Source organism: Lissotriton helveticus, chromosome 9 (genome assembly GCF_964261635.1).
Source record: "Lissotriton helveticus chromosome 9, aLisHel1.1, whole genome shotgun sequence".
Classification (NCBI taxonomy): Eukaryota; Metazoa; Chordata; class Amphibia; order Caudata; family Salamandridae; genus Lissotriton; species Lissotriton helveticus.
Window position 1 is genome coordinate 583,993,379 of NC_136070.1, and position 26,156 is coordinate 584,019,534.

At 46.7% G+C, this 26,156-nt stretch overlaps 1 protein-coding gene across 4 annotated transcripts in view; it reads right to left on the reverse strand.

Annotated features, from left to right (window-relative positions):
• Window positions 1–26,156, reverse strand: part of LOC144781609 (ADP-ribose glycohydrolase MACROD1-like) — a 602,071-nt gene that overhangs the window by 142,665 nt on the left and 433,250 nt on the right. Inside the window, exon 4 of one of the 4 annotated variants that reach the window (XM_078660549.1) lies at window positions 16,476–16,534. The exons of the other annotated variants lie outside the window; for them this stretch is intronic. Coding sequence (XP_078516675.1) covers window positions 16,491–16,534 — 44 coding nt within the window. The 3' untranslated portion in view covers window positions 16,476–16,490. Of the gene's footprint in view, window positions 1–16,475; window positions 16,535–26,156 lie in introns of those variants that run through there. 4 annotated transcript variants of the gene reach the window in all.

Sequence of the window (26,156 nt, forward strand, 5' to 3'; positions counted from 1 at the left end):
TCATGTATTTCTGGGCATAAATCACATTCAGAATTATTACAAGCAGTACTAGGCCCCACTGTGTTCAAATGACATCAGTACAATGCACTCTTGGGAAAGATCCTATTCTACACACCTCTAGCAACCATATGTGGTGCAACACTTTGCCCACTCCAGACCCACCCTAGTAATTCTTAAACATCAATACCACACTGATAGAGGGTGTGTGAGAAGTTGGCCTGGTATATGATGTTCACTATTCTAGTGAGCACCTTGCACAAGTCCAAACAACCCTTATGGTGATGGTTGTAAAGTCCACCTTATAGACAAGCTATCCTAGTGGTAGCATGGACAAAGCAGTCTTAGGCTAAACTCAAGAGGGCATGTGAAGCCAGCTGTTTTATCATATGCAATCCCTTTAATACCAAATGAAAGGACACCACACAGGTTATACATAGAATATATATATGTATTTATTACTAAATTAATCCTCTGAACTCTTTATAAGGAGGTCAGAGGCACAAGCACATAACAAGTTACTTAATCAACATACAATAAGTGGCACAAAATACAGTAATGCCCTAGGGGCACTTCGAACCATATACTAAAATAGTGGTATAAGAACCACGTCACGAACAAAGGATAGGCCTAGGGCTGGAGAATCGCTGGGGCTACGCTGTACTACCAAAGGATAGGGAGCAGGAGGTCCACGGGATGCGTGTGCAGTGTCTTTACACACACGCAAGTTACCATAGAGTTAGAATGGGAACGAAAGAGTTGGAAACTAGTTCTTTTAGGTCACTTCCGGATGGACAAGGAGAAAGCTACTTGAAAGTTAGACACTAGGATAGTAAATACCCACAGGAGCACCGAAGTACTCGCGTTACCTCACCCACAGGAAGCGGGTGCATAGGTGTCAAAGTGTGTCGGTTTTCGTCGCTGAATCCTATGGAGCCTTGAAGAAAGATGCTGCAGGCGACCAGGAGGGAAGTGTCCGGTTGGATCCAAGGGCGGATTGAGGATGAAGAGTACCTGAAAGCAGAGGGGACAGAGTCTGGGTCACTAGCCAGTGACCAGGAAGGAACCAGGAAGGAACCAGGAAGGAACCAGGCGATGTCGTGAAGCAATCAGGTGATGTCGTGAAGCTTGTCTCTGCAGCCACGTGGACCAGGAGGTGTCGACGACAATCAGGCGCTGGATACGGACTGTCCAACGAAGTCTCTCGCTGTCGGCGGTGTCGGCTTCCGGATTGGAGTCAACAAGCCTTGGCAAAGGCAACCCACGCAGGAATCGAAGATGGCTTCTTGATCAGACCAGCAAGGTCTGATGGGCTTCTCCTTTTCAGGGAAGCAAGGGCCAGTCTGGAGCAACCAGACCAGCAGTGTAGATTTAAGGTTTCGTCGTCACAGAGGCCACTAGCCAACGGGCAAGTGACCGGACAGACGCGTCGAGCAGGAAAATGCAGAAGGGCCCCACGCAGAACTCGCGGAGTGTGGAGGGCTGATCTTCGGTGCAGTTGGTGCTCGGGGCTGTGGCTTCTCAATCCCCAATGCACAACTTCGAGGGTGCCTCAGAAGTTGCACGGAAAGCAATTCGCTGGCTTTCCAAGATGGCCGGTCCCACGTCTCGTCGCATCCACGGGTCTCAGCTCTGCTGTGACTGTGGATCGGGCTGTTGGAAGTCTGGAAGTCCGGGTCTTGTCAGGCTCTGTGCTCGGGCTCCAGCGGGAGCGTCGACAAAGCAAACCGTTGATCGCTTGATGGTGCCTGCTTGTGCAGGGTGGTCACTCCTTGACCACAAGGGAGATTCTTCAGTCTTCTATGTCGAGTAGAATGTCGAAGGTCCAGAGTTTCGTTTCAAGTTTCAGTCAGGGTACAATCTAAAGTCTTGGGACTCAGCTCCTACCTATATACCAAATTTAGGGGCTGGATTACCTGCTAGGTCCCTCCTATGGGTGGGACCCAGGAAAGGGGTGGTTACACCCCTTTCCCTTGTCCAGTTTCGCGCCAGAGCTGGGGCTGGAGTGCCCCAGCACCGGTTTGAACTGGACTATGCATGGAACACCTTGTGTGCCCCAGGCAGTGTCATTTCATTCAGCCCTCCCTGCCCCAATACACTATGGCCTGTCTGGGGTGGTGTTAGCACCTCTCAAGACAGGAAACCTATTGTCCAAGCCTCCCTCGCTGGAATGACTCCCAGCAGCAGGAGGTCAGACTTGTGTCTGTGGCAGCAGCATCCATTTTGTGATGCTGAGGCTCTGGTTAACTTTAACCGGGATTAGTAGGAACAACATGTCTTCTCCCTCTAGAAGGGTGGAATGCTACCCCCGTCGCCAGAACTGGCGAGGGGGTAGTATTCCAAAGCGTATGACACCTTGCACGACATGTTTTGATAAAGCCAAACCAAAGATAGCATTTAACCGCGAGGTTCATAATGCACTTAAGAGTATGTGGTATGGCTATATTCTAAAACAGCTATAAGGACATGGTTCCGAAAGCTGCAACAGGCTCAGCTCATGCTAGAGCCTGATCTCACATAAAACCAAGCACTCTGCCTCCAGGATTGTTAAGGCCTGCCATAGGAGTGACTTATAGGTGTATATGTGTCTAGATATAAGGGTAGATATAGGAATACTATACCTAAGCAAGGGGTGATTACACGACCTTGCCCCAGCTGAGTGATCAGCCAGTTGTGTCAGTCTGGCTGGCCAGCCAGGGGTGGCAAAAGATATGCTGCAGCCCCTGGTAGGCCTTGGGTGCACCTATGCCCTGGGTACCTAGGGTACACTGTACAGGGACTCATAAGAGTGACCCAATTCCCAATTGATGATGTACCTAAAGTACATGGTGTGAATTTAGAGAGAGAACAGCAGGGCTGTGGGTCTGATTAGCAGGCCCACAGCCACATCTAAGTCGAAAACCAGTGAAGCAAAAAGCAAAAAGTGGGGTGACCATAGGAAAGCAGACCCTACTCTCCTACAGGGTGCACCAAAGGTCACAACGATATCAAAAATATGCACATTTATCGAATTATGTAACTTTTTAGCAGCCCCGCGGGACGCGGCTGTGCAGAGAAAAAACAATGTCAAACATAATGCTCTTTTGGCAAGAAATCAACGTATCACACGCACTGCCGTCCAGTGTCGTGAATCACCGGCGGTTCCCCAATGTCACTACCACAGAAACACTCACTCAGCACTGCTACGCGGTGCAAAGGATAGAAGACAAGCCTGTACAGAAGCGCTCCACACATACGCACTCAGCACCCTAATACATGGCAACTGATACCCAACAAGTTAATTGGTTGCACATAGCAGGTCTCATGGCCCCAAGCCTCCTTCTGGTCTCCAACTCTCCCACACTCACAGATTAGAGACACCCAGTCCTCCCCGCGAGCAGTAGACCGCACGCGGCTGAAGTCACTGTTTGTCAGGCTGTTAGGGAAGCAGGTGGGGGAAGGCAGCAGGGTCCATTAGGAGGCAATCAGCAAATGGATTTGACAGCCCCTCAAGAAGTTCACCCCCAAGATGCGGAGCAAATATGAAGGCAAACGACAATCACACCAAAGCGGTCACCAAGGGCCTTCCGGCACCAGCCCAGTTCTGTGGAGCACAGGGGGGGGGGGGGGTATGGGAGGATTCACGCAGTCACTTGACTTGATTTTGACTTTTCCCGGAAGTGTTCCTCCAGCTCAGTCAGTCACTTTCACCACCCAGGTCAGAGCCGGGAATTATTACCTGGCAACACGGTGTCATTGAGGAAGCCTGGGTGAGGAAAGGGCAGTTGGTCTGCCGAGCGTTGAGGGCCAAGTAATGGAACAGTCAAATAATAGAGAATGAAGTAGGGGGGCTTTAGAAAGGAAGAGGCCCTTTGTCGGGTACACGTTGATCGGAGTTGCACCCTGGCAATCCAGGCAATCCAGGCACAATGTCGGGGCGCGATGATACAGGTTGCACTAGACTGTTCTGGTCACACACAACAAAGAGTTGCAAAATCCCTGCAAATGAGGCACAACGTTTGGTGCACGTCGATATTGGTCGCATCAGACAGCTTCGGTCACACACACAGACGCAAGTTCAGCTATGTCCCACAAGGTAGAATAGAGCACTCCTATAGTTACGCCCCCACCTCCGAGGGTCGTAACCTGTGAATCAGACGACACTGCACGCAATGAGCATGCAGTCGCCATGTCACTTGAGAGAAATGAGGCACAATCGAGGAAGTAGGCCACACTGGGTCCTGCAACCCATGAATCCGCTCACCACCCAACGAGATGCTTATGTGTGCCAAAGTCCTTACGATGTGGTGGCCACACGCCTTAGATGCAGGCCAGAATTTGGGGCAATGCACAAGGCAATCTGGTCTACAGGCACAATTCTTAATTCCACACCCATGCTACTAGTTGGAATCCAGCAGACAATGTGGGCAAGTGAGAGAGCACTGCTCTTCAGGTGTCACAGGAAGACAGTATGGGTCTCTCTTAGGAGATCTTTGATGTTCCTGAGACCTCTGAAAGAACATGGGCAAGCTCAACAAGCCTTTGGAGAGCACACTTCAGGGTGCCAAACACCAGCAGATAGCCGGCCCAGGCCAGACACAATTCAGGAAGGGCACACAATCCCATTCAACGGCAGTAATCCTCCTTGTGCACAACCGAGTACTCTGGCTATGTGCACCACATAGTTCTAGATTCTCTGGTCCCACATTTCCACAAGCGTTTCTCACCCCCTGCTGGAGTATGACACCAGTAGTTATACTGCATAGCTGCCAAGGTTTAAGATTACTTACATGTGACATTTTCATCATTTCAGTGCAATTATGAGTGACATTCAATGTATTCAATATAAGTGACACTTTCTCACGAGCAAAAAACAAGTAATGAACACTGTGTAAACATATCTAAGTATCAGAAATTACACCCATTTGAGCAACGAGAAACTCTAAAAAGATCTTCAAACTGCTGCAAAGCACCAGAAATGGAAGATCTTGAAATCAGGGTTTTAAGTGGGATGAAAAAAGTGGCATACATGGCCTATGTAAATAAGCGTATGGCTTAAATGTGGAGAAGTGTGGCTCACTGGTTAGAGGAGGCAGACCTGGAAGCAGAGGTCAGCCCGGGACCAGGGTTCAATTACCGGCTCGGCGGGGTCTTGAGTCCTAAAATGTCCATGGACTCGACAATTCTCGCTCCGGTGCCTACTCGATTCACGGGTTCACACTCTGCGACTCTGGGCAATAGCTTGCTTAACCTCCACAATGGCCCCTCGCGGTGGGATGCCTGGCTTTCACCTAGCGGATACCCTGCCGGGGTTATCTCACAGGGGAATACCAGGACGGGTTCCCTAAGCAAGCGCTTAGAAACCGCTTGGTGATTTGCGCTATATAAATTCCTGTACATTTACATTTAAATACAAATACTAAATTTCTGTAATTTCCATAGGTGTGCCGTCGACCAATATTTTGGTAGATCATCCGAGTCTCAATCCATATGTATTGAAAACATGTTAATGTGAGCCTTGCTTATAAGCCAGCAGGAGGAGGGGCTTCTTGTAGTGTTGGTAAGAGCAAGGTCCTCAAATGTACTCAAGTATAGAACCTTATAAATAACACAATTGACTTTAAGTGGTGTCTGGCGGAGAGAGGGAGCTAACGTGGGACTCTTAAGGTAGAGAAAATGTGTGTGAACACTCTTTGTGGGTAGTCAAGACGTCACTTGATGAATTATTCAAGTGGAGTTAGATGGAACCATGCTGTTGGTTCTTTTTTTCTTAATCAGGTCCTTATAGGACTGAGGGTTTGTCATGTGCTGTCTTTTGCAATCCTGTATTCTATCCTGTAGTCTTGTTGTGGAGGTTCTCTAAAGGGTGTGATGTAAGTTGAATTGTGAGAATGGAAAAATCAATGGAACGTAAAACGTCTCTCCCCCACAGATCCCATCTTATAATTATAGATGTTCTTCTAGTAGGTATCATGTAGTTGTCTCTTCTGTTGTTTTATTGTGTAAGTCTGTTAATGTCAGACATCTGTTATTTTTAGGCAGATACACCATTCTTTCCTTCTTTTGAATCAGGCGATGAGTGATTTCTCAGCTTTAAGTCTTATCTGTGTATTATCTGCATCTTACGATGGAGAAAAGCAAAGGAGTCACAACTGGCAGTAATGGCTGCTTTTGTAGGATAAAAGCAGCATAAATACAGAACCGCCAGGAACTCCACGTACCAATTGTTGGGGTGGAGAGTGAAAGTGTAGCACTTCACTCTCACTGGGTCCTGTTGGACTGGAATGAAACGATCCATGAAAGTGCCCAGTTCTGGACTGATGTGTTAAAGTTGATTAAAGAAGATAGCCTGATGATAGTTACACAGGCAATGTATAGATCTAATAATGCAAATGCATCTCCTTGCATTGGTAGACCACCAATAAAAGAGATGACAATGGCCTGATGCCCTTCCTGGCAGCAGCACTGTCTCAACTGGGTGCAGTATATTGTTTCCTTATGAGAGACCCAGCCAACTTTAACCTACACAGGAGCCAGCTCAGGCAGGGCAGAGCTCTGGGCGGAGTGCAGAGGATGGTACCCTCACCACATCTGTCGAGTACGGCTAGGGGTGCAGGAAGGTGCATGGGGGATGGATGCCCCCCCTCCAAGTGTCACATTTCAATGACTGCCTGAAAGGGTCCCCACTACCCAAGCATGAACGGTAAGGGTGACTGGGCCCTTATTCAGTTAATGGCCACAGAAAGTTGAGTCTGGCGGCTTGGCCTAGTTTACTGACTGTTAATAATAGTGAAACTTCCTCTCACTCACCCAGCCGCAAGAACTCCCCGGCACCGTCTGTTCCGCCTTGCTGAGCAGTGCCACATCCACCGTCCAGGACTCAGACCGCATTTATGGCTGCACCAGCAGTGGACTCTCCCGCAGCGGCTGCGCAGTTCAGAATCAATCATAGCTGCCATTCAAACTGAACTCTGTACCGCGGCCCAGGACCTAGTCAGCGAGTGCGTCTCCTGCTGTTGACTGGGCAAATTAAATCGTGAGACGAGTCTTGACGTGACGTCAGTAACTCTGCTGTGGTGCCAGACACATTGTAGCCAGTCCTGGCCAGAGCCAGCTGCCTAAGCCAGTCCTGAAGCCTACTGCAGCAACGTGCGCTGCCAGCTTAGACCAAATTGGCAGTCAGTGGTACTTAAGCAGCTCTCCGGCTTTACAGAGGAGGCGCTATAAATGTGTGACAATGCATTTCAGTGCGGTGATGCGGACCAGCACACTAAGATGTATTAGTTTAATGCTAGATGTGTGGTACTTGGCAGGGCTGATACTGAAGTGTGCCTTTGAAGTTGGGGATGGTTCAAATGGTCTCCCTTTGAACCACAGATGTCTCCCCCAAATTTCAGTCTTGTCTGCCATGGGGCTGTGGAATGCATATCTTTATCTTTAGTTGGGCTATGATCTGGTTCCAAAGGCCAAGTGTCAACACTTCTTCCTCTAATCTCACCAGCTGACCCACAAATGGCAGAGGTCTGTTGTTCCAGGTGCTTGGCCAGTGTTTTTTGTATAGCTTTCACTGGGGAATTCCAGATGTGCTCCCCCAACCTCCAGTGTTGACTGGAGCCAAGCACCAAGGCACACAGAGTTTTAGAGCACAGAAATGCCCCCTTTCTAGTAGTGGCATTTCTACACAAACTATGACAAAGCCACCGAGTTTGCAACAATGGGGGCCAGTTTTGTTAATGGGGACTGTTTTAACAGCAAATATCAGCCCCCCAGTAACAAAAGCAGCAGTGCATCACACTTGCAGCCCCCTGGGGAGATGGCCCGACAAAACTGCCAGGGCTGCTTTGCGTTTCCAGTCCGGTCAATTGTCAAATAGCCATGATTTTAGAAGTTTACGGAACCCGAGTTCATTGACAGTATCTATGTGAAGGGGAGGGTGTTCCATAGCGTAGCCACATTGTAGCTCTATATCTCCAACTCTCTCAAAAAACAAAAAGTAGGGGTGTAAATACATCTGGATGAGAGCCGAGCATTGAAGCAGCTTTATATTCTAGAGCCTTTGAATAAATCGAACATTAGATCGGACTTTGACAAAGAGGAGAGTTCTCCTAACACACCTCACTCAACATGCTGCAAAACATAGATTCAAGTGAAATTCAAAATGGTTAATTTCCATAAAGCAATTGCTACCAATGTTTACACCAATTTAATGGTAAGAAAATTATTAGGGTTTGAGTTACATATAAATCCGAAGAAAGTTTCAGCTCGTTCAGCTATAGGATATCCTCAGTAATAGACACCAATCAGTCTTCGTACAAGTAGACAGCAAAACACTAAAAAACATAACTGGTTGTGAGTGACTACTGCAAGCTGTCCTTTCTCCATCACAAGATAGCCACCATTATCAGCTGGATACTTATCACCTTTGTATGGAGGCTGTTTTCTGTGCCTAGTTCCCTGATACAGATACACGGGAAAATAATTTGGATTTGACTTCTTTGAGCAGTTCTAGGGCTTTCACCTAAGTTGAATATATTTTCCTTGATGGTATCTAAATCGCTTTGCCTTTCTCATACAAACGGACTATCATGTCAGGTCTCCGTCTAGGGTGACCAACGGGCATGGGTGCAAATTCAGGAGTGTAAAAATTCAGGACAAAGGGTCAAAATTCAGGACAAAAATTCAGGCCAGGAGGTCAAAATTCAGGACAAAAGTTACGTTTTTCAGACACATCAGAGGAGGTTGCACAATAGTATATAAGTAAGTAAATAGACAACCACTAAAGTACAAGTAAAAATATGTTTATATTCGTTTGAGACAATTGTGCAATTCATGGTGTGTCAGTATGTGCGCAGTTTAAAGCAAATGTGCAGGTCTTTTTGTGATAACAAAACCACTCCCACCTTTCCAGCTCCCAGAGAAAACGCCTGATGCCCTGTCCGGCCAGTCTGGCCTTGCTACCACCCTCCAATGGCACCCCTCATCTTCACATAGACCCTCTCTCATGTGTATTTAATTTCTTCTATAGTGCTACTCATCCCAAGTATGTGGGGAAGAGTGTTGGAGTGTGTTACAACACACACATATTATATAGAGACAATCACTCATATAAATGTGAAAGTCAATGTATAGGAAATGTTGCTTAAGATAATGGGGCTTCCAATGTGTAATCATACTTTCGTCCATCATTCAGTCTTTCTCCATTCATTCTGTCCTTCCATTTGTGTGCCCATCCATGTCTATATTCAACCATTTACAAACCTATCCATCAGGTATCCTTCCATCCATCGTTTCACTCATTTCTCCCTCAAGCTGATTCAAAATTGACAGGAACCCTAGCGCGTTGATGAGGTTGCACAACGAAAGAAGAGCCATCTATGAACACATTACCGACAGCTTTTTCTAGCGGCGTGGTGAAAGTATTCACAGTACCACGAGCATTACTCGCTTATACGAGATTTATCAGAAGAGCATATGTATCGCAGATTGAGTTCAATCGTGCCCCCTTTTTAAGTTTCGAATTGGCAAACTGTGGGCCACAAAGATGCTTTCCTTTGAACCCAGAGAATTCAAACTGGTTGGCTTAAGTTATTTGAAAGAACTCACTTAGAGATTTTCTTGGATTTTCATCAACCTCTTGTCCTGAAGATGGTCTGACGGTCTCATCGCCATCACAGACCGAAACGTCGACTACGGCATCTTTCTCTTTGTACATTGATTGTTTTGAAGGAACTGTTTATTCATATATCTAATCATATCCTTCTAGTAATTTGTGAAAAGATGTTAACATAGTTGTTGTGTAGGTAGACTCACGCCACCTCATAAGCTATGTGTGGTTGTTTCAAATACTTCTATTCCCTGATTTATACATTTCTCATATAATAAATATATGTTTATTTTTAAGTCGATTTTCGCCCTGTGTGTTACATTTTCAAGTTTTTTCTAAGATTGCATGTTTCTTTGAAACAGTATCCTTGAAAGTATTTTGTCAAGCACGGCAGGTTTTGATTCTGGGGTCAGAAGCGACAATCTGGAATGCAAACATTGTGTGCTACACCCTCACAGTGCTCGCATACTATATGCCAGAAATGACTACACAAAAACTGGGGATCCGTACACATGCAGTTTCCAGCCTCTTCAACCGTTATGACAACTTGATGAAGAATGGAGGCCATACGTGGCATGTGCCCCTTCCATGGTCCCTGAACACAATTCAAATAGCACCACACTTAAGTTGACAGACAATACCAAATGCCACTTTGAACACTCTCCCCAACAGCTCGTAAACTAAAAGTTTCAGACATCGACATTTTAGACTAAGAAGGCAACGCACAAATCAAATTACCTCTACATCCCTCGTTTTCGACCCAGTCATAAAACATGAGGTAATATTCACTGACAGGAAAGAAAACAGAAAACGCTTGCTAACTCCACCCACCTTCCTGCCAGGGGCTATAATACTACAGACTACAGCCAGAGCAAAGAACTTCCGGTCTTGTTTCTGTTGGTGGATGTGGACGGGGGACGTTCTGGTAACTGCCGGGCTTACCTCCTTCGGTGTGTTGTTTCCGGGCCTCTCCTTCTACTGGGCTCTGGGAGTGTCTGGGGCCGTCGTGGGAGCTCCTGGTGGTCGGGACATGAGGTTTGTCTCATGGACCCATGAGTATGTGGCTGTCCGCGGCCCCCGCAGGGGGCCAATCCAGCAGGGCGGCCCTTTAGTGCCATTTTGGCACCGCCCACCGCCGCTCTAGTCTTTGGGGGATCCTACAGGAGCCCACTCACCAGGTTGCCACTGTGGCGTCCTTCCTGTGCACAAGGTGGGGGGAAGGCATATAAGCCTCCCCGCCTCTCCTGGCAGTTGCTTCGCTGCTGGGAGCCCTGCTTGTTGGGCTTGGTTGGGCTCCCAGTCAGCGTTTTCGTTATTACCGCCATTTCATCACAGATGCTAGTTGGGGCCACATTATAGCTGCTTGGCCTGCCTTGGTTTCAGCTCCTTCTGGGGTCTTTGCACTCACAGCCCCACGGTCTTGGGAGTAGCCTGTGGTGTGGATTACCAGTCATGACTTGACAGGGCACAAGTCCTAAAAAAAGAAGTGGGGGGACGCTGACGTCCCGACAGGAAGTGATGTCACGAAAGGTGGCTTGCACCATCAGACTCATTGCCTCCCCTCGCTCACCCCTTAGTTGCGATTGCATCAGAGAGCCAGCGCGTGAGCAGTGTTCTGAATGAGCTCCGAGCTCGCCCCAGAGAGGCCAAAGAGTGGACGTGTAAAATAAGTGGGGGATGCCGTCCACCCGCGTGGTACCCTGACTCGAGCCCTGCAGCTGGATCCGCCTCGGTGTGCAGCACGGCAGGACCATGTGAGTCAATAACGAGGCCAGTGTGGTCTGGAGGGTGAGTCTCTTGTTTTCTCCTGAAAGTGTAATACCAGAGGCAGCATCATTCGGCCTGGAGCCTCTCCCTGTGCTGTCTGTCATTTGGACAAGCCCTGCGGTGGCTGCTTGGTTCAACGCCTGCCATGTGGACGGGCTGCTTGGTAAGGCTGGGCAGTATGTGGTAGCTTCGCCCATGCATTCTATTGGTACTCTGAGCTGCGTTTTCAGCACATTTTATTGCTGATTGCTGTACGTGTGTGGGAGTGTCTGGTTGGAGGCAGTTTTCTCTGCTTCTGGTTCCCATATATGTATTACTGCACTCCTGGGTGGTTCTGCTGTTATCTGTCTGTGAGGCAGTATGGGGAATCAATCTTTTGACCACAGACATTGCTCTCCATTTTCATCCTCCTCCTCCAGGGGGAGTCGTGATTCAGCCCCTCCCTTGAAGAAGAGTAAAGGGAGTGATGACGACCGGCTGACAGTTAATTTTGGCGACCTTGCCTACTATAAAATACGTAAAGAAGACTGCTGGTGTTTGCTCTGGAGGGGAGTACGACCTCTACTCAGAGATTTCCAGTTCGGATTCTTCTGATGAGTCCTCCTTGGGTGCTAGAAATATATATCTAAGGATATGTTATAAGATCTTCTTTCCCGTGTGAGTGACAATATGGGTTTCCCAGATGCAGAGGTCACCAGCAAGTCAAAGGGCATGGTTGTGCCCCAATTTCAGAAGCTGTCTACCAAAACCTTGTTCATTCATCCATTTGTGATGGATAGGACCCCGATCGCATCACGTTGCCTCGCTTCATGTCTAAACCGTACCCCGTGACATGGAGGATACTATTCCGGAGTAGGTTCATGTGGACTCTAATGTGGCCAGTCTGGTGGGGCGTCCAGCCATGATTGAGGATGCTGCCATTGTGGTCAGGCGTAATTTGCTGCTGAAGGGTTGGAACACGGATTCTGCTCAGCGTTCCATGACTTTCGGGCTGCCGTTTACTGGTCCTCTGCTTTTTGGTAAAGGTCTTGAGGAGAAGCTGCATAAGGTGTTTAAGGAGCAGAAGCATTCCTTTTCCTTTCGGAGGCAAATGTGGCACAAGGAGGCTTTCCTTTCCTCTGTGAAGTTTTTTCATCAGCCTTCTCGCCAGCAGTAATTCCAAGAACCAGAAGGCCCAGGGGAAAGGTTTCCATGGAAATGTCAGGCCACATCTGGATGCCGGTCCTGTGAGTCAGCGTTCCTGACTATGCCACCTTCCAAGGTCCTGCTGGCAGTCTACTTGAGATTGGTGGGAGACTGCGCAAATCGGCCTGGAGACTGACAACTACGGACCAGTTGGTGCTGAATGTCCTAAAGAGGGATTATCAGACCAAGTTCCGGCTCCTCCCCCGAAGTCTGGCACGATTCGTACTCCGGTTCCGAAGGATGTTCCCCGTCAGAAGGCTCTGTTGGAAGGGGTTCAATGGCTGTTCCTGAAGGAGGCAATCGTCCCTGTTCCGAGGTCGAAATGAGGTTAGGTTATTCGATCGTCTTTCTGGTACCAAAGGTCAAGGGGGGTTTCCAGATTGTGATCATCCTCAAGCCCCTGAACAGGTTTGTCTGGAAGATCTCCTTCAAGATGGAGACCCTGCAACGTCTGATCCTGTTGATTCAAGCCAGCTGTGTGATGTCCACCTTGCATTTTTAGGATGCGTATCTGCCTGTGGCATTAGGGTTCCAGAAGTTTCTGCGGTTCTCCCTGCAGGGTCGTCATTGGCAGTTTTGTATCCTCCCTTTCAGCCGGCGATTCTCGCCCAAGGTCTTTACCAAGGTGCTGGCTCACCAGCTCCTCCAGGGTGTCTCTGTGTTTCTGTACGACTGGCTGCTGCAGTCCTCCTCTACCTCTGCCCTTGACGATAAATACGCCTCCCGAATTTTCCAAAGTGCCACCTTCAACCTGCCACCAGGAGGTCTTTTATCAGGGCAGACTTTGACTCTGTTCTGGGCAATGTGTTCCTGCCTCCCTCCCGGTTACAGCATCTGCAGTCTTTGTTGCGGGCTCTGTTGTTTGGTCCCTCGGCCCGCTGCTTCATTGGGTGGAGGTACAGGGGCACATGGCATCCTCTGTGTTAACGGTGCCTTGGGCCAGGTTGCATCTTCGTCCCTTGCTGTGGCATCTTTACCGCTTTGTTTGTTTTCCTGTTCGAGATTTGACCTTGAGGTACCGGTCCCGCCGGATGTGATGTGCAGCTTGCAGTGGTGGGTGGACGCGTCCAACTTCTCATGGGACATGTGGTTGCGTCCTGCGCCGCCAGCGGTTCTGACAACCAGTGCCCAGGGATGGGGTGCAACACTGGGTCAGTGGACCGTGAAGGCTCGCTGGCTGGGGTCGGAGACCAGGCACCCTTCCAACCGGAAGGAGCTATTGGCTGTGGAGAGGGCCCTTTGGTACTTCCAGGCTCGTCTGTTACATTGCAATGTCCTGGTGTGGTCCAATAACACTGTGACTGTGGCTTACGTGAATCATCAGGGCAGTACTCACAGTCATTCTTTGAATATTGTGGCCTGTGCTACAGCGAGTTGGGCTAAGCAGCATCTCCAGGCCATTTCAGCTCAACACATCCGGGACTCGGACAATGTGGTGGCAGATGCCCTGAGTCGCAGGCTTCCCTCCCTTCTGACTCTGTGTCTGTCTCCCAGGGTGTTCTGCTTGGTTTACCCGAGGTTTGGGACTGTCAGGTTGGACATGTTTGCTTCCGGGATGAATGCTCTCCTGCCTCTCTTTTGCTCGTGGAATCCGGAGCAGGGAGCGTGGGGTGTGGAGCCCTTGTCCCTCACATGGCTTCCTTGATTACTGTATGCCTTCCCTCCTTATCCCCTCATTCCTATGTTCCTGTTAAGGATCCAGTGGCTGGGGGCGCATGTAGAGGCTGTCTTGCCTCACTGGCCCTGGAGGTCTTGGTCCCAGCTGTTGTTGAGTCTGACGGTGGATCCTCCTTTGATCTTGCTGCGGCATCAGTCTCCTCAGAGGCCTTCCTCTCCTCCCCTGCTGGTCCGGCTCACCTTAGCGGTCTGGAGGTTGAGCGATTGTCGCTAGGTTGGCAGGGTTTGCCTGACCACATTATTTCCGTGATGCAGGGTTCACATAGGAAGTCCACTTTGTTCTCCTATTCTAAGCATTTGTCTTACTTCAACAGCGGAGGTTCTGTTCGTGGTCTGTCCTCTACATCTTGTTCTGTCTCTGAGATTCTGCAGTTATTTTTGGACAATAAGGGTTTTGCTCTGTCTACCCTGAAGGGCAAGTGGGCGGCAGTCCGTGCTTTCCGGGGTCCGGCTTCTTTGTCCTCTGCAGACGGCCTGTTGGTGTCCTGGTTGTTCCAGAGCTTTTCCCTCTCCTCCCCTGTTGTCCCTTCTTTGGTGCCTCCCTGGGATCTTTCTCTAGTTCTGCATGCTCCTCAAACCCCTCCTTTTGAGCCTTTGTTGACTGTGGATGTCAAGTTCTTGTCTTTTAAGGTGACTTTCCTGGTGGTCATCACTTCGGCTCGGAAGTTGGGGGGAAATATCTGTTTTGCCTTGTTCTCCCCCTTTTTTGAGGTCATGGAGGATGCTGTGATTTTTCGTTTGGATCCTGGTTTTCTTCTGAAATGTTGTTCTAAGTTTTATAAGTCTCAGGAGTTGGTGTTGCCGTCTTTCTATCCTTCACCTTCTTCACCTGAGGAACACTTGTTGCACTCTCTGAATGTGAAGCGTGCTTTGTCTGTGTATGTGGATAGGTCTGCTGCCTTTCGTGCTTCGGACAGTTAGTTTCTGACTTTTGGTTTGGCAGGCCGTGGGAAAGCTGCCTCTTGGCTGATCCTGGGTCGTTGGATCAAGTCTGCTATTTCTTTGGCTTATCAGGGCTCTGGTTTGCTGTGTCCTTCAGGGGTCCAGGCTCGATCCAGTAGGAGGGCCTCGGTTTCCTGTGCCGCCTTTCATGCGGTGGCTTTGGATGAAATCTGTCGTGCTGGAACTTGGGCTTCCGAGTCTACCTTTGTGTGACATTGCAGGTTGAATTGCACTCTGAGTGATCATTTGAATTTTGGGTGTGGTGTTTGGAGTACTATGGAGCCTGCTGCTCGTTGAGTTGTTTTCGTGCCATTAAAGTTCACTGGGCTGCGCTTCTCTCTTGTGTATTGTCTGTTTTTTCTACTGGTGTGCCAAAGCCCTTCATGTTGGAGGTGTGTGCTTTGATATGTCTCATGTTTTATGACTGGGTCGAGGACGAAGGACGTGGAGGTAATGTCCTGATTACTTACCAGTAATCCTCATTACTCTTAATCCTACTTGTGCTCGACCCAGTCATCTTTCCCACCCACCCTCCCTGTGCCAGGTCTTTGTAGTGCTTGGTATGGCAGGAAGTATTTTGCTCTGGCTATTGTATTATAGCCTCTGGCAGGAGGGTGGAGTGAAGTGTTTCCTGTTTTGTTTCCTGTCAGTGAATATTACCTCATGTTTTATGACTGGGTCGAGAACGAGTAGGACTAAGAGTAAGAAGGATTACCAGTAAGTAATCAGGACAACACCTACCAACACTCACTAAGCACCACCTGAAATGACAACAAAACATACATAACCTAATCACCACTTGTCAAATCATCACAGGTGCCAGGCAAGGTGATATAAAACAGTCTCCACAGGGAAATTAAAGGAACATATTGGCAATATACTTCACTTTCCGCTTGTATTGATTTCACTTAATAAGAAAATTGCTTGCTAGAGCCATATGCCTCGTTGGTTTTGAGCGAGTACGGATTATAAAAATAACTAATGTGTAACTATTAGCCCCTCAGACTATTCTGGAGATTCCAGCGACCACTACGGAATAATTCTGCGCTACATATTTCTAGCACGGACATCAGTGAAATATTGCAGTGGACGCGCTGCTGCGAAATTTTGCATAACATTGGACATTTTGCTTCATTCATTTCTTTAGAAACGTCCTAATTTGGCACAAGTTATTTTGGCAGAAATACTGAGTTAACCATCTCATTTAGTAAAAGCCCCTCGCCATTCTTCTGCGATAGAAACACATTCTGCAAAGAATTAAACCTGTGAGGGATTGCAGCAGAAAGTAACAAGCATTGGCAAAGCCAATAGGTCTCACCTTTGGCTTTGCCAGTGCACTTTAGCCAGGCAGTATAGCATCGGCAAGATAGCTCTGGATCATGACTGAAAGATAAACAAAATTGAGAAATGAAAAAAAGGCGTGAGGATGTGGGCACAGCTGCAAATATTTTGTTATTTACGTAGCTACGATTAGTGGGAAGATGAAAAAACACGATGAACATAGTCGTGCAAGAGCACTTTCAAGGCGCTTGGATAGGCAAAAAAATAATTAAAACAAAAACGGAGGGTGGGGAAGGGGTAGCAAAGGAAGTAAGAGGGTTGGAGTGAGAAGCAACAGAGAGCGGGAGGGTGGGTGGGGGCAGTGAAGCAACGAAGAGTTGAGAGTGAGGGAGGCAAGCAATCTGGAGGTTGTGAGAGGGAAGCAACTGGGAACAAGAGGGTAGGAGAGGGAAACAACGGGGCGGGCAGGTAATGGCAAAGCAGCACACGAGGAAGTACTCGAACAAGACAGCAATGCGGGGGAGGGGAGGGGGCTGAAGAGGGGGAGTGCAACACGGAGCAGGTGGGAGAGAAACACAAGACAAGAGAGCATCACGAAGCGCGGTGGATGGCGGAATATAAGAACACAATGGAAACAGCTGGAAAACACATGCACTCTCATAGAGTGCTTAGCCAAAAATTAAAATGTTGTTTCTGATAAGGAAGCAGTGAAAGGGCACAAGTACAGAGAGGCTATGCTCCAGGGGAGGGCCAAACACAAAACAAGAAGACAAACACAAACAAAGCAAATGAATAAAAAGCAGCTAATTAGAGTAACAAGTAAGCAATGGATTGACTTTAAGCCCACTGTAAGTTCACATTAATTCTTTCACAATCAGAAAGCTTGTGCTGTCTGATAGGCTCAACTTAAAAAACCGGTTTGATTTAATATTGTTCAGGATTTGGCCTTTGCACGAAACAGAGGAATGAAAGAGGGATAGGTAAAAAAAAAAATGAAATCTTCATGCGAGTCATCTTGAGATCTCCGTGTGCCAGCAGTGTTGCACTGCTGGAACACAGCACAAGGATGACATGAATGCCATTTCTTTGCAAAGGCTGGGAACTGAAAGTTAAAAACTAAAAACTCTGTCCGCTTTTAGGAAAAAATTGCTTTTTTATGCATGACGCTAAAATAGCACAAACCTAGCTGCACAGTAATTATAAGCACTGTACAAGAAATAACTTTACAGTAATAGAGGATAATTTGAGCAGAGTATGCCAGAGAGGAGAGAGGGGGCAAGGTGGTAGACCTGGTTTTACATAACACTCATATTGCACTTATTCCGTTTTAAGCATAATAACTACAAATATTACTATAACCCCAATTAAAGGTACTCAGACTAACCGACCTTGGATGGAGATGGCATTGTAATTCATGACTTGTAGACAACTGAAACATTTCAGTTGCACACATTCAATGCATTCCCCTTGCTTTCAAACTGTGGCTAGAGGTAGGGGGGTTCCCACTAAATTCAGGAAGGGGTGTAGACAGCGGGAGGGTGGAATTATATATATCTACCTGCCCAAAGGACTGGAAACTTTCTAAATCTACTTGTCCTGTGAGCAAAAATCCACTTGTCCCTTTTGGTGCCAAGCAGTTAGGTGACAAATTATGACAGCATTCAAATTATGACAGAGCTCTGATAATAGCCACTTTGATTATGACAGGGCTCATATCATATCAGAGTTTGGTTCTAGCAAGGCTCTTATTTTTCCACCTTTCTGTAAATCTACATACAGGGGTTGAAAATAGGAGGGATCTAGAGATGCGTCTATGCTCACTCCTGACAAGAGCAGGAGTAAAACGTTTTTCAGGGTGGGACAACAGGGGGTTATGGAAAGTGAATTTGCAATTGATCAGCAAATGTTCGCGTGAGCAAATGCAAAAGTGAATTCACTTAGGAGACGGTTTCCAGGCCTACTTCTTTAAATGCTTGTGACTTACATAAAGTCGTAAATGTACATCAATACAAACACACATACCCTGGGGGTGCAATTTTGTCACTTTATTTACAAATTGTGACCCTAATTTATTGTCATGTTCCCCACAATTGTGCCAGTATTGAGATGTATGTTGAGCATCTCTTTACCGGAGATCCAGTCAATTGCCATTTGGTTGTTCAAGCTCGTGTAAATCTTTGGTCTCTTTGTGTACCTACATATAGTACATGTTGTTTCAGTACATTTAGAGCTATGTATTGGTGCATATTCTACATCAATATCACATTACTGCATGAAGATCTAAGGAAAAATGTCGAGGCCATTGCATTTTTTAAACAATTTTGTTCAAAAGTATTGATGCATTTCTCAAATGGGCAAACAAACTCTAAAACACTTGTAGTGTAGTTCCTATTATCCCAATAGGCTCTGCGCATTGGAATAATACCTTCAATAGTGTAGACCTAGGGCCGAGGTTAACTAGGTCTTCTACTGACGATATTAGACTTAAAGTTTTGGGTTTGCCAGCTAGCTCAGAGTTCACTAGAAACTTTCTCGAATAGGCAAGGAGGAGTTTAACCTCCCTGGATAGACAAGAAGGGATTTAGTTTCTGACAACCATAGAACATGACAACTTTGCTCTCCCCTAATCAAGAGTGTATCTCTAGAGTCGTGTGAAAACAAAAGACAACTTATTTTACTCAGTCAGTTCAGTGGATTCTTAGTTTCACCAGATTGTAGAGAAAAGGAAGAGACGGGCGTGTTCAATAAAAGATGTTATTTATTGATCAGTCTCTTTTCTCGTACAAGAGAAATGAATCGATATTATTGTAATACTTATGGTTAAGTAAAGTGCATACAATAAAAGCAGAATTATAAAATAATACTGTAAAAGCATTGATATGGTTTCTAAGCCATAAGATATTTAAAATGGATAAAATAGATACATACATATATACATTTTGACTAATCATACTCAACTGGTGCTTCTAACTACGCCTACCCCGGTGTACCTGACCTAAGCCTAATACGTGGGCGGGAGTAGATAAGTAGCAGTTTAAGTTAAGTTTGTTTTGCCAAGTGACTGACTCAAGAATTCTCTGCAAGGGGTTATTCAGTTCTGTACCTGAGATCTAGAATGGTTGAGGGCTGGTATCTCTCGTCTTTGGTCTTGATATTCCAGCTGCCTGCAAGGGCTGCTTGGAAGCGCCGGAGCTGGATTTCTCGGCAGGAGAAAGGCAGCGTTTCCTTCTCAGTGCGTCAGGAAGGCGGGGCAGCGCCAGTGGGCTTCGCTCTGTGCTGGGCTCTTCGGCAAGTCTCGCTGCTCCGATCTCGTCACCACCGCGTGTGTTTGCTTAAGGCAATGTCGGTAATATTTATACCTGTAAGGTGCCGAGATTGACGTAAGGATGGACATATATAAGTCAATAAGGATGTCATACGAAATGGTCGTTAGCACATTCTTTACTGAAGTTCTCGGTGAAATCAAAACAATGGCTGTAGGGATTTTCCCAGGTTGTCATAGGTTTGATTTGTTTTGAGAACTCCGCATGCCTTATCAGGGGCTGGAGGAATAGTGCTTGCCTAATTAGATGGCAAGCGTTATGACCTAATCAGATAACGCGTTCCTGTGCCGTGGTGTGGCTTAATCAGATAACGGTTTTTGCACCATGGGATGGCTGCTAGTTAATTATTAACCAGACCAGGGTCAGGAATAGGGGGATCGATACAGAACCTATAGGAATACATCACACACTAACAAAGGAAATGTTGCCCTGACTTTCTGAAGTCCGGCAGCACCAAATATGTGAGAGATTTCTTAGGAAATGTAGTCGGCACTATCACGTATCACTGTATATGGTGCACTCTTGACTTGAAGACGGATACCAAACTCAGGACTACATAGAAAATATAAGAAAATACATAATTTTAAATTCTGTACAACTGATTGAATCTAAGGTGTAAGCCAGACCTCCCTTGCCCTCATTGTCTGGCTAGCTGAACACTCTGAACATGACATTGGTCAGATTTGTAGCAACTGTTCTTACCAAAAGAGGGTAGTGTCCTAAAGTCTTACTGCCAAGCCTCGATTCAAATCTGTGTTCCCCTGGGTCTTCTGAGTGTGGGGTTTGCAGGCATGGGGGTGCTTTTCATGGGTTTGTGCTGGGATGCACACTTTAGGCACAAGTGAGTGCTTTTGATGGGGGAGATATCAATGGGGATGCCTGCAGTATACAGGAGCAGGGTCGGCCAGCACCCACGGAACTCAACCAATCCCACACTTGTCTGAAAACTGAAGACACATGGGGATCTACTGTGAATTGGCTTGCATGAACCCCAACACATTTTATTACCCCAAAGCTCCTACAAGTGTAAAAGAATAGGTTACAAAATAACCTTTTCTTTTCTTTGACAGAAACTCTAGAACCTCAGGTAATTGCCAAACGTCCTACTATTCCAATGTCCCCACACTTTTACAGATGAAAACAGTACCATACATCGGTTAGGTGGGGATAGGCAAAGATTGTGACCATGCGAAGACCACAACGATTCTATACTGACATCACAGTGTCAAATATGTGCCTGTTCTTATCAGGTACAACAAGCCCTCCCACCCATGTGAGGTACTTTTTTCATTCACAGATATGCGTGCAAGCACTGGAAAGCGGGGGGTTTGCTGTTCACCACACATTCAGAACTTTCTGCCTCCGAAATGTGAGAGAATTCTTTTTTAACCCATGTTTTATCTGTGCAAGGAATTCTGAGTAAGAAAAATTGTAAGTGTCCTCACAAGCCACACCGCCTAAGAATCGTCCAGTTGTCTAGTGTCCAGAAATATCTGGCGTTGGTAGGTTTTCTTCTGGCAGGATGACCCCTGACCCAAAAAGTGGTTCTATGCCCCTGTGAAGAGTGGGGCATTGTTCGTATTTTTTTTAAGTCAAGAAAAAATCTAAACAGTTGTTCCTTGTCTGGTCTATTCTGGGGCCCAGGCTGATGTGTCTGTGCCCCAGTGAGAAGCCCAGACACTGTCTGGATTGTTTTGAGGCTAAGAAAAAAGAATACAAACAGCATCCCTCAAACCCAAGCTCTCCTCCTCCTCTCCTAAGGGTGTCTTCTGCACACACAGGTCCTCCTTCTTTATGCGTCTGTGGCCTGCTCTCCTCTTCTTTCTCACACACTTTCTGCTCCTCTGTCTCAAGTTAATTCCTGCGTAAACTACCGATCCCTCTCTATCTTCCTATGTATTCTGTGCATCTCTCACCCCTATCTATTCACCATACCACAAAATTCCACTAGACAAATACACCCCACACCACAATTCCACCTCACACAATTCCACAACTAACAATTCCAACACAACCCACATAATTCCACTCCACATCACATACATCCACTACACTCCAAACCAAAACACACAGGTAAAAGACATTGCCATTTACAACGCCAATAGTTCTAAGACTCCCAAATGCGCGACCGATTGCATTGCAAATGCTTGTTTGAATTGTGGTTCTCTTTTAACATAAACAGGAAAGCACAGCAGACTTCCCGAACTGTGCTTCCTTTCCCCCATTCCCTTGGTTTTATTTTTATGGTTGAAGAAACTATGGTAAGCACAGAACAAGCAAATGCACTCTTCGGATGGCCCAGAGCAGTCGCCTCACACAGCGACAGAGAAGCTGCAAGGAGGATTCCGTATCTGGCTAACTTGGGCACTTGAGGGGCAGCAAAGTGAGGTACCCGGGATCCTGCAGGGGCACTGCTTAGTGTTTTACTTTGATGGCAAGAGAAACCAGAAAGCTGACGAAATGAATGTTGGATGAAATCCGTAGTCTCTTGCAACTTAAGGTATTTTTTGAAAAACTACACTGCAAGGCCGTTGGCACCAGGGCAATGCAGATACCGTAGGAACAATGGCACTGCTCTCTCCAAAAATATAAGTAAACACAGTAAGAGAAGAGTCTCAACAATAACAACATCAACAGTTAACCTCTTCAGCGCGACCGCGATTCCCCCTCCGGTGCTGGGCCGTAATAAAAACGGGCGTGGTCATGACGGAACGGTTCCGTCATGAGCACAGCTCAACCGTAGCTCATGACGGAACCGTTCCGTCATGAGCATGGAAGGGGTTAAGGCAGGCAGATACCAACTAAGGTCAGGTGGCCAAGGTACTGAAAAACTAAAAAAAAAGAAATTATTTAATTAGCAGGGGAGTTCTCTACAAAACAGCAAAGGATAAAAGGGCTTGGCAATTTACATAAACTCACCCCAACCTGTAAGCACCCCTATTCTTTAAGTTGAGACAACTGTGCTGCATAAAGTAGCAATTTTGTCAGGCCAGAGAAATTGGCAGATACCCAAAATCAGGATTGTGAGAAAATTCCTAGCACTCATAAATCACAGGCAGAAGCTCAAAACCCTAGCATAATTGGTAAGGAGGGTGCAAAATGAGGATGGTGTTTAAATATACTCAGACCTTACTTTAAGTAAGACGGTATGTCATGCTATGTGTATTTGTAAAGTGTAGTATCACTTACAAGGTTATCTTGGCGCTGAGCAGGTGTGTGTGCCCAGCCCTAGCTATAGTAGGTTTAATTGAAAAGTCAGGTGTTCAGCTTCTTGTGGAATTCAAGAGAGGAGGAGGCTCTGATGTGGAGAGGGAGGTCGTCCATGATTTAGGAGCAATGTAAGAGAACACTCGTCTTCCTCATCAGGTTCTGTGTGTGCGTGGGATGTTGGCGAGTAGGAGTCCTTGCGAGCTGAGGTGTCTGGATGGTTGGTGGAAGGAGATGTGACTGTTCAGGTTGGTGGGGCGTAAGTTGTGGCGTGCCTTGACGGTGTGTATGAGGAGTCTGGATTGAGCACGTTTTTGTACTGGAAACCAGTGTAGTCCTCTGAGGTGTGGTGTAATGTGAGTTCTGGATGGGAGGTTGAGGATGAGTGTGGCTGCCGAGTTCTGGATTGTCTGTAGTCTTCCAGTGAGTTGCTTGGCGATCCCACAGTAGTGGGTATTCCCATTGTCCAACTTGCTGGTGACTAGGGCATGATTCACAGTTCTTGTTTTACTTGGGAGGCATTTGAAGATCTTCTTGAGCATCTTCAGGGTGTGGAATCAGGATGAAATGACTGTGTTGACTTGTGGAGTCATGTCCAGTTTGCTGTTAATGGTTATTCCAAGGCTCCTGGCATGGGATCTGGGTATTGGTGTGGACCTGAGTTCGGACGGACACCAGCTGGAGTCCCATGGTGAGGTGTTCTTCCTGAAGATCACTACTTCTGTCTTGTCCATGTTGAACTTGAGACATCTGGCATTCATCAAGTTAGCAACTTCGGTCATGCAGGCAGTGAACTTTTTTCTTGTGTTGGGGGGCCGTGTCCAAGAGTGACAGTATGAGTTGCATGTAGTCTGCGTAGGGAAGGACGTTGATGTGTGACCAGAAGACATTGTCAACAGGGACCATGTATGCCTTTAAGAGGGTGGGGCTGAGGCATGAACCTTGAGGGACTCCGTAAATGAGTTTGCCAGGTTGACCGCTTGTGTTCTATCAGCTGAGAAGAAGCAGATCCATGGGAAAGCAGGCACCTGCTGAACATGGGAGGTTAGGCAGTGTCAAATGCTGCAGAGTGGTCCAGGAGAATGAGGACTGCTGTGTCTCCTTTCTCAAGGATCATGCAGATGTCTATGGTGGCAATGGGTGCTGTTTCTGTATTGTGGTTGGGGCTGAACCCAGACTGTGTGGCATCGAGGAACTGGTGGTTGCTGAGGTGGTCAGTGAGTTGTTGGTTGATTGGTTTCTCTAAGACCTTTGCTGGTATGGCAGAAGGGATATGGGGCTGGAGTTGGAAAGCGTGGCTGGGCCCCCGGATGGTTTCATGTTTCAGGTGCCCGGGAATATGGCTGTGTCGATGGAGGCACTGTGGATGGATGTTAGTGCTTCACTGATTGACAGAAGTCCTTTGGTGAAGGCAAGATTGGTGCAAGGGTCAGATGGACTCCCCTAGTGGATGGTCTTCATGGTAATAGCGCTTTCGACAGTAGTGACGGCAGGCTACAAGGTCAGGGTTTGTTCATCGGCCATGATGGAAAGTTGAGTTGCAACAGTAACAGGGTGTAGTTGAGGGTCGAAGTTGCTGTATATGGAGATGATTTTGTTACAGAAAAATTCTTAGAGCTTGTTGCAAAGGTGTTGTGAGAGGGTGATGCTGCTGGAAGGAGTCAGGAGGAGTGGTGAAATCTTTGATGTTGGTGAATATTTCCTTCCTGCTGTTTTTGCAAGAATTGATACGATCTGCAAGAGGTGTGCACTTGGTGTTCCGTATTTGCTGGTGGTAGCGTCTTAGGGCTGATTTTAAGACATCTTTATCTGCAGTGTCTTGACTTGTTCTACATTTGCATTCCAGTTGCTTGCAGTGGCATTTCGTCAACCTGAGTTTCTGTGTGCAGCAGCTGGCCTTTGGTTGGGCTCTTGCCTTTGGGTTGCACTTGAGAGGAGCCAAGGCAACGGTGTACGTTGTAACCCAGATGTTGAGGTTTTTGATGGCTTTCAGCAAGTTACTGGTGTGCTCAGGCAGATGCTCAGAGAGGGTGAAGGCCCTCTCCTCTTCTGAGATGCTTTTCCAGCTCTGGCGGTGGTTCCTGTGGTGGTACTGTGATGATCCAGGATGGGTATACTGAAACTGACGAAGGCTTGGTCTGTCTGGGTCATAGTTGCTGGTTTGTCGACTCTGATGTTGCTGATTGAGCAAAAAATCAGGTCTAATAGGTGGCTGGTGATGTGGATGGGTTTGGTGGCATGCTGGGTGAGGCCAAGGCTTATGAGGTTTTCTAGAAGGATAATTAAGTTTGATTTGGTGCGGTCTTCTGTGCTGTCTGTTGCCCGAAACTCTGGCGAATTAGGAATATTTTGGCAGAAAACTGGCAAATTCTGCCATGATAAGGCTGATGAATATATATGAAAGAGCTTACCAACGTGGACCGTAAATTACAAGCAGTCTACAAACAGGCAGGTAACAATCACGTTAGTGGGGCTAGGACTTTAGAAGCTACGCTGAAAGAAATTTCCAATGAAATAAAAAGTTCATTTGCAACATCTGAGAACAATGAGAAATAAATTCATGATACTTGCTGAACTGTGGGAGAAATACTCACTTGACAATTTAGTTAGTAGAACACGTATGTTGGAGAACCCAATGTCAGAATTTTTTGTAGACGTGGAGATAAATGCATGTGAACTAGTTCATTTAAAAGCCGAAGCTAGAGCTATGTCTGAAACTCTCAAGAGATTTGAGAATAAAAGAAGAATATCAAAATATGAAATGTGCCAGAGGGGGCAGAGGTCAGTGATGTCAGAAATGTTGTAATTAATCCTATCTGAGACAGGCTCTTTTGATGGACATTTAAGACAGAATAAGGATGTAAGGGAAGATGATGTATAAAGGACAACTTTCGAACTGGGAAACCAGATTCAAGTCTTGGTGTCTGCTCAACATCCTGTGATTCTGAGCAAATCACTTAATCTATCCATGCCTAAAAAATTAATGTGACCTTGTGTAATGTAACTGGTGAACAAGTAACACTCCTCAATAACTTCAGTTCGAATTCGCACCATATAAAACTGCAAAAAAAAAGATGAAGCTAGAATAGAAAAAGACAGAGGAAAATACTTTCTACCTTCCCTACATATTCAATTAAGGAATCAATACTCACAGCTACATTAAAGACAACAATAATCTCAAGCAAGGAGAACTC